General features: G+C 28.2%; 1 protein-coding gene across 4 annotated transcripts in view; it reads right to left on the bottom strand.

The window, feature by feature from the left end:
* Positions 1-13057, bottom strand: part of Nedd4 (E3 ubiquitin-protein ligase Nedd4) — a 143548-nt gene that overhangs the window by 60727 nt on the left and 69764 nt on the right. For 3 of the 4 annotated variants that reach the window (XR_015041836.1, XR_015041838.1, XM_085819547.1), the window contains exons 10-11: positions 12134-12181; positions 4768-4902 (exon numbers count right to left, since the gene is read on the bottom strand). Coding sequence is in view for 1 of the 4 variants with exons in the window: in XM_085819547.1 (XP_085675673.1) it covers positions 4768-4902; positions 12134-12181 (183 nt within the window). In the remaining 3 variants the exon portion in view is untranslated. The remainder of the gene's footprint in view (positions 1-4767; positions 4903-12133; positions 12182-13057) is intronic. The other variant, XR_015041837.1, reaches the window with a different exon arrangement.

The raw sequence follows: 13057 nt of genomic DNA on the forward strand, positions 1-13057 counted from the left end.
ACATTAACTGTTGATGAATTCACTTATTCCTATATGACTTTAATCATTTCTATATTGTATCTTAAGTTCAATTACTTTCAAAAATGCCATTAGTGTGCTTTCTTTCGTCTAGTGCTTTATTTGCAAATGTTTTTGATTTTTTGATCCATTGGTTCGATTAAGGGAGTTGAATTCGGTGGAGAGCAGAACATTACAGTTCAGATTTTGCTGCTCTTTGTAATATCTAACTTTTTTAATAAATGAATTTTCAAACTAGCCATTAAAAAAAGCTATCACAATATTGTCAATACTCCACAACATAATTGGAATTCTCGCAGTGGACAAATTAAATGGATACACATACATGCAAAATCATGTTCTTTGTGGGTTCACTATATTAACAAGGAAACAAGAATGTGTTGAAAGAAAAGCATTCACTTTTCTTCCATTAAAGATTATTTTGGAAATATACTAAAGATTACTTAAAACTTCTCTCTTGTTGTTTGTTTTAAATTACAAATATGAAGCGGAAAACGTTTGTTAGACAGTACGTTCTTTAGTCCACTAACTTCACATTTGTGATAATAAGAGAGAAAATCACATATCATAAAAAGGTTAATTTTTTTTTTTCGATTTTCAATAAATGTTTTGAGAACATATCTATTCAGTTTGATTCTTTAAAATCTATAAAACATGTTATGTAGACTGAAAGGTAAATGTACTGAAAAAAAAATTGAATGCAAATAATAAAAATCTACGTATGATCAGTTTTAGGTATTCACATTAAGTAAATAATCTGAAAAGAAAGCAAAATATATGGGATAAGAAAATTGTGAAGCAATGTGAAATGGTATGTACATTTTGGTGAATGAAAGGATAAAAAAAAAATAAAGAATACAATTAAATCTCCTTCATAACCCCTGCATCATATCCAGTAAGAAAATTTATCTATTGGTATCAATTTTTTGTACTCTTCGGTTATTTGAATTGGATTCAGAAATGCATGTATTCATGCATTATATGTGTCTATACACACACATACATTTCTGAATCTGCTCCTGATAACAGAGAGGTACTCAGTTTTTAAAAACTAAGACAATGAAACTGAAAACTATACAGTCATATTAAAATGTATTCAGTGATGAATTTATACCATAAATTATTTTCAAGCAGCATAAAAACTGTTATGTTAGTGTTTTAAAAACTTTGTAACGTACATGTGGAATGTTGTCTTTTGGTATTATAGATAACAGATGAAGAGAAAGCCTTATAAATTTATAACATCGTTATGATGCGGAAAAATTCAGCAATGATTCATTGTGCAGCACCTATTACATGCTTTTTTTTTTTTCTTGGTAATCAAACACGGCAAAGGAGAAAATGTAACCTTTTTTCAATAATTTTATTTTCCTTAAAAATAAGATAAAAAAATAAAATACTACTTCCACTACGTATTCAAATATATGTACGGTGCGGATTAACAAACCTTGTCTTGATGGGAATGAGAGATCTAAACTTTTACTTATATTTTCATATTTATGCAGCTTCTCTAAATGCTCTCTATAATTCATTAATGTAGAGAAACTTTCCAAACAACCTTCTTCTCCGCATTTAATGTGATTCAGCTCACTTCAAAGTTTGTGCACATTGCGTAAATGTTTTCTAAGTTGTACCCTATTTTTCAAACTCTTTTCGCAGTACATACAAAGCACATGCTCTTCCGAAGACATGCCATACTCAATCGCTACTCGACGACACAACTACGAGAAAGTCACTAGTTAAAATGGCGAAAGCAAAGAACCAAAGAATCTCTGAAAGAACCGCGAAAGGACCATCGCGTCGAGTAACAAAAGACCATGCCCATAATCTGATGTCACCGAGAACTCTAATTTAATTGGCTACTTACATAAGGGTACGGTGCGGGGTCCAGCTTCTCGTATACTTATGCTATCTTCATATTTTTACACAATCTCATTTTTCATCCCTGTGGTGATCTTAAGAATTTTCTTTGTTGCTTGACAGTTTCTATTAACTTTCCTAAAACTCACTGTTAATGAATTTAGAAAAATCTGCCCCCCCCACCCCACAAAAAGAAAATTAGTTGAAACTTGGAGTTATAGTATGGTTTATTTACTAAATAGAACAAGAGGCATCCTGACACTCATGAAAATTGTAGCATTGTCTTAAAAGAAGTAAATGAGTGTTGTGACTCATGGAGTTGTATTTAAAACAAATATTAAATACTAAACAAAAATTTTCAAATCCAAACAGATGTATACTGAGGTACGACTGCAAATGAAAAGCCATAAATAATTTTAGACCAAAAGGAATTTTAATTATATTTTATAATTAGAATTTGGACATATTACAGAGAGAAATTTTTATGTTTTAACTTTTTAAAAAATTAATTTCATTAAAAAAAAGCAATACAGAATGAACGAGCTCATAAAATAAATAATCATTTCATGTCAGAAATAAATATAATTTTTTATTAACAGAATCTGAACTAAAAACTAAATACATATTTTCCATTGTTTTCATTATTTAACCTATATAAAAAATATTGCTATTTAATTTAACTAACAACAAAAAGCATTTTCGAAGAAACCAGAGAAAGCTTTTAAAGCCTATTAAACAATTCTGAAGTTCTAAATCAGGAGTTTCCCACTAGTCAAACTACGGCCCGCAAGCACTATCAATCCGGTCCACCACAGACTTTTTTTATATAATTTTATAAAATTTAAAATAAGCATGGTAACCTACAAATTAACTATTTTTATATAACAACTAATCTATAAATAAATGCTCTTTATAAAGCATATTGTAAACATTACACAACTGTTCCTAAATTTATAATTCGTGAAAAACCGTAATACTGTATTAAAAAAATTGCTGTCATACGTTTTATGAAAATAAAGGTTTTATGTGTTATCGTTACCTGGTTTCATAACAGGCTCATTTGAAGAAATTTTAAGTAATGATTTTTTTTTTTTAAATCTGAATTTTTGTTGTATGTTTATTTTAATTTTGGTGTATGTTTATTTTAATTTTGGTGATTTTTCCCTCCCACAAAACTTATGCAAAATAGGAAATGCCTGTGAACAAAAGTTTGCATCTGATCAAAAATAAAATGCACTAATAAATTGTTACAATGGGAATGTAAATGCAGTTACATTGCAACTTAGGGAAATCTCTGATATTAAGACACAAATATTTTTGCAAATTTTTAAACAGTCTTAAGAAATTTACATTAGGTAAAACAGCAAGAAAGTCTAACAAACAAGTATCTTTATGTTACCATAGTGGTGTAGATCCAACTGCAAAAATCTCGCTGCCTTGTTTAAAAGCATGTGTATGATTCACCATAATTACATCGCCATGGTTTGATGAACTAACTAGGTCTTGGCGCACAAAGCTTCATGAAAAAGCTTATGTGGCCAGCGGGCTAAAAAGTTTGGAGACCCCTGTTCTAGATCATTCCATAAAGTTAAAATCAAAATAAGAAAAAACATTCATTCTTCCTTATGTTTTACATACTTTTCACAATCTAGTCATAACTTTCAAAAGAAATTATTTTTACACATTTCTAAATAAATGAATATTTAACTTTAAAAGCATTAAATTATATATTTAAATAACAATAACACAATACATAAACAAGCTTTAAGAGTTTTGAATTTAAAAAAAAAAATCCCCCCCCTTTTTTTGTTAGTTACAATTTTTTGTTAAAAATTATTTTTTGTTAAAACTAATTAAAATTAAAAATTATTATTATTGCTTTGTTTATGTTTAAAATATTCTGTGTGACGATTATAGTAAATCACAGCTACTCTCAATTTTCAGTTAGGTACCCAAGTTTTTCATGTTTTTTGGTAATTCACTTCCAACTGTTTTTATATGACTTAGTGTCATGTCTTTTCTGTTTTCTTGCATTATTTTTTAAATTTTCTGTTTTTTATTTTTCAGAATGCAACAAATTTTTATTTGTATATGAATACACTTTTTTACTTAGATTATATATTAAACATAAATTGATCAGAGTAGACTTTCTTTCATTTTTTTCTATGTTAGCTTTCTCACACACTAAAACCCTAACATTCACTACATACTTTGATTATGTTAAAGTTTCCAAATAATAAATAAGAATTTCACTGTTTTATTTTTTTAAAAAAGAACTAAAAATGCAAAATGGGAAAATAATAGGGACCAGTTCTTTTATTAATTAAAAATTATATTCATGAATGCATTTATAAGCAATTATTAATATTTAAATCTGACACACACAGAAAACTTATAAAAGCATGTTAAAAAGTCTACTGCAGTCTATTCTGAATTATTTATTACACATATTATGAAACCTTGAGCCCTATCAATTAAAAAAAAATATTAAGAGTTCAATGTCAGAGTAATGTAATTAAAACTACATATAAGTTTTAATTATATGTATACCATACAAATATGCATTTACTTACCCCATATAAAATTACAGGCAATTATTATTTCCCTTCTACATAAAATATTTTATTTGGTTATACAATTACGCAAAGCAACAAGCTTGAGTTTGGCAAAAAATAAACAGTTGTTGCTTTGCCTAATTGTATGTTTTACTTTGTGGTTTTTCTTTTCTCTTTTGATTTTACTTGATCATGAGTGTTTTGGTTACTTTTATCAATTTCTTATATTTTTTGTTCTTCACAGACTAATTAACACAATTTGGAGAAAAGGCAACTTTTAAATAAAATAAAAAGTAAAAGCATATAACATAATAGCTCATGCACAATCTCTTACCCAAGTTGTAGTTTTTGAGTTATGATCAATGTAAAACACTCTTCCATTGGGTGCTACTTGCATGGACCATCCTGTTGGTAAACCTTCAGATGATGACTGATTTGAGCTGCTTTGCCTTGTTAAACTATTTGTAGGCTTTAAAAAGAAAAATGTAATATAAATGCAAAGTTAAATATCAGAAAAAAATAAGAGGAAATTAATAATATGAATTAAGAGCGAAATGAAAACTGTCTTCTTCCTCACTAATGGTCAATGAATATCAGGATAATACCTGCATTATTAACCCTCTGAGCATTATCACCACTAATCTGCATAAATATTTCATGGGTTTTTCAAATACTTGGCTCACTTTTTTCCTTCACTAACCTTGAAATCATTCTAGCAATCTTAAGGTTATAAAAAATGAAAAGCAAAATAAATTCCTGCATAATTTAGTACCCAGATTTCTAGAGTACAATGCAACACTTCATGACAGAATCTCAGCACAGATTAATAACTTCTTCAAACAATTAGATTTTTTGCATCTCCACATATTAAAGCTGCATACAGCAAATAATACTTGTATTAAAGAGGCCACAGGATGATTTTCTCTGCAAAATATTTGAAGACCTCTGCTGAAATATGTTTGATACCAGAAAATGCACAGCATTGCAATTTCACGCATGAATAATCTTGCTTATACCTTTAAAGGACCTGTAATCAAAAATTCTCTTGTATTTATATCTTAGATTTTTAAAACTGAAATTTGGGGGGGGGGGGACCCTCTTCACATACGCAACATGCAGCTCTCAATACTTTTGCTATTTGCTTGAATTATATACTTTATATTAACATTAAAAATTCTATTCTGCGAGTCTGATTTAAAAACGATATACAGAAGATTCAGCACAGTACTAATTTAATTAAATTTAGAATAAGAATAAAAAAAGGACTTAATTTTTCTGCATTTCAATTGTAATCATTAATCTCAGCTCTCTAGATTCTCTTCTTTCAACTTTCAGAATGTCCTTAAAAATTATGTAGCAAATGAAAATTACACTGAATGGGATTCAGCTAAATAAAACTAGCTGATGAATATGATGAAGAAGTTAGTTCTACTCAAAACAATAAGCCCATTCTTCCCTTTTCCATAAAACTTTTCCTTCTACGAATATTTGCTCACAGCAACTGCTTTCATTTTGAAGTCATATTTTACAATGTTTACAGTACACTGAATTTAATGCAAAGTGATAATTATTGCATGGGAGGACAAAAATGTTAAAATCAAATGCTATGAACAGGGTTCGTACACATTTCTGCACACGGAAATTAAGTACTTTTAAGGACTTTTAAGGACCATTAATGAAAAAAATTAAGAATCTATGAGCAAATGGGAATTGAGTAAATTCAATTAAAAATATATCTATGCCTGAACGTGAGTAGGATGCATTATTATTAAACATAACTTAATTAACATAATTATTAATATGTTTGAGAATAAAATTAATTTTATGAAATTTATCAAGTAGCATTAAATATTTTACACTTATAATAACTGGACATATTTGAAAGAAGATATGTGACATTTTAGTTACGTTTTATTAATAGTTTTTTTTTTTTTTTTTTTTTTTTAAATGTCTCATTATGTGACATACCTGCTCAGTCTACAGGTTTAGTAAATAGCAAGTAGATTTTATGTCAAGCAGCATAGGTTAAAATAAGCATTAAAATCATAATCAGCATGATTCATAACAAAAGACTGGCTGTTGTCACCACTCCTGCTTGCCTATAGAGAAACCTGCTGATCAGAACAAATCTGAAAGGCCTGATGCAGGCACAGTTAAGCAAGTTTTGAAAGTTAGCTGACCTCTGTCTGACGCTGTTAGTGTCGTAGCTTTGTGTAGAGTTCCAGGGGTTGTAACTCAGTTAATATACTTTAAGGTTAAGCCACTAAAGCATTAGCGGTGATAAGTTGTTTTACATTAATTATAATAATAACTATACATATCTTTGAAGAATAATTTTCTTTCTCTTTACATATTTAGTTTCTTTTTTCAACATGTTTCCTTTTCACTTTAAATTTTTGCAATTTAATTAAAGACTTCTGTTATTCTAAAAGACTAAATGCATTTAGAATGTATGGAAAAAGCTTCTAATTTTATTTCTTTAGTAATACGAACATTCAGAAGAAATATGAAATACATATGGTAAGGTCTGGTCACAAAGCTGGTGTGCCATAAGTTTTAGAATTTAGAGACACACTGAGCAAAAAAATCTAGAAATGGCAAAACTTTTAGAATTTAGAGCAGGCACTGAAAGCAGAATTTAGAAAGGTACCAGGCATCAGAATTAAGGATCCACAGAGACTGCATCAGGTGGCAAAATGCCTAGCGCCAGCTCTGTGTATGATGCATTAAGACATATTAGATGAATTTTTTGAATTGTCAGTTTTCAATTTCTTTATTAATAAAAAAATTCCTTTCTATAATGCTTGTCCATATGATAATCTTAGAAGTACTTTTGATATTTTCCATGTTTGTATCTAGTAAAAATTAGAGAAAATAAAGGATAAAAATGTTAAGAAAGCGATTCTAGAATCAGAAGTAAAACATTCAACTATTATGTTTTCATTGTTCTTCCAGATGTTTTTCAAAATATAAGGAACTGCATTTTACTACCATGGAGACATTTTTCATTTTATCACATTTTTCTAGAATCTTTTAGAATCGTGGGTCTATAAATTTACCTTGAAATCTTTCTCAACTTTCCAAGCTTCAATGTCTAAAATCCTAACGAAAAATTACCCCTACCAGTTCTGTAACAGTAAAAATCCATAAATGTTTTTAGAAAAAAATTGGAGGAAAAAAAAGTGTGAAATTAATTTTATAGAGAAAACTGATGCATATTCTGAAAATTCTAATCATTCTGAAAAATGGGAAAAATTCTTACCGTGAAAAAATTAAAAAGACATTTTTAATTAATTACATTGCTATTTTGCTTTTGCTAAAAACTATTTCATAAACTGTGCTTTATAGCATTATTCCTTGCTTATTTTTCAGATTCAAAAAATTGTATATGTGGCCAAAATGGAACTTTATAATATGACAGTGAAAAATAAAAATGCTTTATTTTAATGTTATTTCTTAAATATAATTCCAATATATTACCATTATTTTAATGAAATTTATCAATGTTAGAATGTTCTAAAAAATCATCAAAAAATTCCCACATCTCGGAATTAAAAATTTTCTATAGAAACCGATCTTAAAATCGCCAAAATGTTGATAATTGCCAAGTTTAGAACCATTTAATAAAAGAATTCACATCTCCAAAAGCGGAAAGTTGTTTGAGAGCTCTTCATTACAAAAAATGAAATAATTTTGAAATGCTTATATTTCACTTCTTGCTCAGAAACTCGAGTATCCCACCCTTATTTATATTACAAATAGGAACAAATTATAAATCATGAACCCATTAAAAAAATAGCCATATTTGTCAGTGAATCGCCAAAAATATTCCTGCAAAATGCTAATTCACACCCAAAATGGCAGTCGTAAACAGACAGAAATTTCAGATGATTAAAATTAAGGACCTTCTGGCAATTTTGGCCAAAATTAAGGACTTTTAAGGACCAAAAATCGATTCCAAAACACTTAAGGACTTTTAAGGACTCTTAAGGACCATATGAACCCTGTATGAACGAGAATGTTTTCACTTGGCAAGTGCATAATCTCAAAGTGCTAAATAAAGAAAAGTGTATTGTATTTCTAATACACTCATACTTCAAAAGTATCACAGACTCATTTCCAGATCACAATGATAAATTCACCCAGATTTTTTTGTTTTACCCAAAGCATAGGTGTAATAAGTTAATAAGATATATTTACATTATATGCCACAGATGATAGTATAATTAAGTGTCCAACATACTGCATTCTGTTAAAAGCGCGAAAATAAGAGGCTATTAAGAATATTAGGAGTAATACATGCACATACACACAAACACATGTATAAACGGAAACAGCAAACATAAATATATTCATACGCAAATACTATCAGTCAAAGGTCTTCAATCACAGACCTCTATGCATGCCACCTATTCTCAATCAGTCATTAAATACCCAAATTGTATAGCTGACTTCCTCAAAAAAGACATATCTAACTTTCCTCCATACTGAAAATAATGCTAACAAGAATGTTTTCATTTCAAGCAAAAGGAAATTAAACAGTAAGACCCTACAGCTATGCAGATAATCTCATATAAGGTCTCTTCTGATTAAGCATACCTGGATAAGATTTAATTTTATAGATTAAAATAAAGAATACTAAGGTTAAGATACAATAACATGCCAAACAAACATTAATTTAATAGTTATCTGCCTATCATTACACTAAGGTTATCTGCCAAAGGAATGGTCATGAAGAACCTTTTAACAGAAACTGGATCATATTTCTGTTACATATGAGAAACAAACTGCTCATGACAGTTATTATGACTATTCAGTTATTATGAAATGCTCATGACAGTTATTAATGACTGTTGGTTTAAACACTGAGATTCTGTTAACTCCTCCCCCCCAAAAAAAAACATGTATTGCTATTTAAAAGACCAATATGAGCCTATCACTAGACTGTTATATGCTTAATGACTAAGTAAAATGCATAGAGATTTATGACTTTTGACCAAAAGTATATATGCATTATTTTTTATCCAGCTTTCACACATCAAACTATATAAATTTTTAAAAAATAGAATCATGTTTTGTTGATGGTAAATGCAATATGGATTAATGCAAAAATACTGATAGCACTAAAAAAATAATTCTGACACTATCCTTAGACAATTACATTTGATAACGAAATTTTTAAAAATTGTTGACCAGAAATTTTAATTTTTTCATTAACATGTCCCTTATAAATTAAAAATAAGACCATATAATTAAAAACATACTATTAAAAATTATGATTGTAGCTAAATTGTAGATTGAAAATAAAACTGCAAGTTTTATTAAAAACGTTACATATCAACCAAATTATAATGTATTCATCAAATAAGGCAGTTATTTAAAAAGCTAGATGTAAGGAAAACATGCAGATGTAATTATTTATTCACATGCAAGATAATCTTGAGAATTAAATAGTTAACAAATGCATAAAATGGGGAATAATGAACTTTTACATTTAAATGCCACAACGTTTATCATATTTGATGAATAAAAACATGCAAAATATTTTAGAATAAAATATGCAACTGCAAAATCAGGTGAAGGTTTAAAAACATTAATATATTCCCATATTTCCTGAGTAATGTACTGAAATCTTTAACTACAAGACCAGAACGAAAACTCTTCAAACATATTGTTGGTCTGATCATACAAGGTTCATAAATAGTTTTGTTTTTGCTTTATTTGATTATGGCAAAGCAATTGAGGGCTATCTGCCTATGTTGATAAATAGTACATATCTATTAATATATAAAAATTAAATGCTGTCTATGAGTTTATTTGCTACATAACTTAAAAAACTGGAACTAAAAAAAAAAAAAAAAAAATTGTTCGGACAAAATGCAGCAGTAATTGCCCTATAACTTTACATTAAAATGAGTTATGGCACTGTGACACACCACATGATATACAAACACAATTATTTTCATTGATATGTATTTGATACTCATCTGGTGTTTTTTGATCAGATATATATACAGTGGAGCACCGTTTATATGTCTGGACAGGGGACTTTTTTTTAAAGCTTGATTAAAATGGGGCCATTCCCTCGAATACTGGATGCAAGACACTGAATGAAAAATTTTAGAAAAATGGCTTCAACCTCAGAAAACTTTCCATCTTTAACACACAGTTTTTTTTAAGCAGACTGTCCATGCATTTCTACTCTTTCTTTGACTTTTTTTTTTTCCCCTATCATAATACCACCATTTTTATCTATCTATATTCTATCACCATTTTTAGTGCTGTCACAGTAATCCCAGTTTCTCTGCTAACTCAACTTTCATCAAACCAGCATTCTTATTATTATTATTATTTTTTTTTTAAAGATTTGAATTTTAACAAAAGTGCCTTTTGCCTTCATGATATTTTCTGTCCGTTAATCTAATTTTTTGTCAATTAATTTAGTTTCTGTCAGTTAATCAGCTAAGTTGTTTTCACCTTGTTTATTTAACACAGTATTCTGTTCAGAAGAGAAAAAAAAAAAAAAAAAAAAAAAAAAAAAAACTATTTTTTTTTTCCATGTAACCTGTCTCTTTATGAACTCTCTTTCAACTCCTGTGCCAGACTGTGATATCTCATGCCCTTGTTCCCTTCTCCTATCTCTATTTCTGGGAAATGGTGGGACTGCGCAATGTAAAACACATGCAGTAACTCAAGCAAAAGTGAGGAATAAACAACATTATATGATGCATAAAAGAAATGCTATTAAAATAAATAGGATTGAATTGGGACCAAGATGAACTGATGTATAAAAGAGAAATGTATAAATGGTGCAAGGTATTTCAAAATTCACATCAGTTAATACAAATAACACAAGTAATGAATGGCATTAAGTAACAAAAATTTTTACCAATTCTTAATTCAAAAGAAAAAATTCAATATGCTTGTTATATAATTACATTTTCAGTTATGTCTACATCCAATCTGAATTCAGTACACTTTTTATATGAAGATAAACTAAGTTTGCATTCATTTCTGTGTTAATTAATAAAAGAGAATTTTCATTCTCATGACATTAAAAAATTGTAGCAATATTTCTGCTGTTATAAGAAAGCTAAATCATCAAAGAAAAAACATTTTCTTAATTGTAAAAATTTTCTCATCACCAGCAGTGGCAAAAATTTATGGATTTTAATTAGAAGAGGTTATTTAATTATGTTATAAGAATTTTTTTGGGGGGGTGTAGGGATTAAGAAATAAGTCAGTAATTAATCTTTAGATTTTGTGAGTGATCTGTGCAGTTTGGCACAGAAATAGTTTATAAGTTTGATAAACAAAATCAAAATTTAAAGAAATTCAATGATTTACACAACAACACACAACTACACTGTATTGATTACACTGCCCATGTTTTTACCTACCACATTTTAAACCATATAATGGTAAGTTTTAATTATTTACATTTATTGATGCTGAATTTCAAACAGTAAAGCTTACGAACTTAAATTTACAAAATGTTCATTATGACTGTATGGGATTACATATCACATTTTTATTTTAGGTTCAAGATGGTACTATTATGATAAGCATATTTTAAAAGAAAATAATTTATTACTATATTTTTCCCCTTTTTCCATTGCATACAAAACCAATGTAGAAAAATAAATCATTTTGAAGATATAATGTTAAGATAATTATATCCCTTACTACAAAACACTTACCATGGAATGTCGTCTGACACTGGGGTCAAGTCTTTGCGCTTCTAGCATCTAAATACAAGGAAAAATACTTCTTACTCGAGTCCCCATGAAATATACTGGATAATTACTACAGATCTACTTGACATATACAAAAAGATAATTTGACTTCTCTGTACATATCTAATAACTGAAAATTCATATCTATTATGTTCTGCGGAAAAAAAAGTAACTTTCTAGTGGTCTACCCCTTCTTTTATTGATTAATAATTCTAATGCATTAAAGCTGTTCAATTTAAGAGTTAAAATTACTGTAAAAGCATTGCATTAAAGAATCAATGACTTAAGTGCAAAAAATGTAATAAAATACAATTCAAAAACATGCAAGAAAAGGATTCTAAGCAGTTCCATAAATATCAGCTTTACCATGCAAGAAAAGTAAGCCAAATGTGCAAGAGAAAAAGCAGGCAAAAATATATCAAGCATATAAAATGCATAGTTAAAATACTTTCACAACTCAGTAATACAATCATTCAATTGACATTCTCAAAAACATTTTTAAATTTAAAAAAAAAAGCAAGATATATCAATTTTAGAATCATTTAATTTATTAAGAGAAAAAGGATTTTATTCTACATTTGTTTATGTATTGAAAGAAAAGTTTAAAAATATGAATAGCACTTAATTAAGTTATTTTGAACTGTAATAAAATTATGCCCTCAAAAGCACAGAAATTTCTTAAATTCTTTTCGCATTTGCACAAAAAATCTTTGTGCACTTCACAGATATAAACTACAATGATTAAGTAAATTAGAAAAATAAAATTTGCTTAGTAAAGTTTAGGTTTTCTTTCACTTTTATTTATATCTGAAAAAAAAAAAAAAAAAAAAAAAAAAAGAAAAAGGAACTAATTTATAATACATTATATAAACAATCTTCAGCTTCATA

Source organism: Stegodyphus dumicola, chromosome 6, assembly GCF_044657685.1.
Source record: "Stegodyphus dumicola isolate Sdum_Otavi_A_Nest chromosome 6, ASM4465768v1".
Taxonomy (NCBI): Eukaryota; Metazoa; Arthropoda; class Arachnida; order Araneae; family Eresidae; genus Stegodyphus; species Stegodyphus dumicola.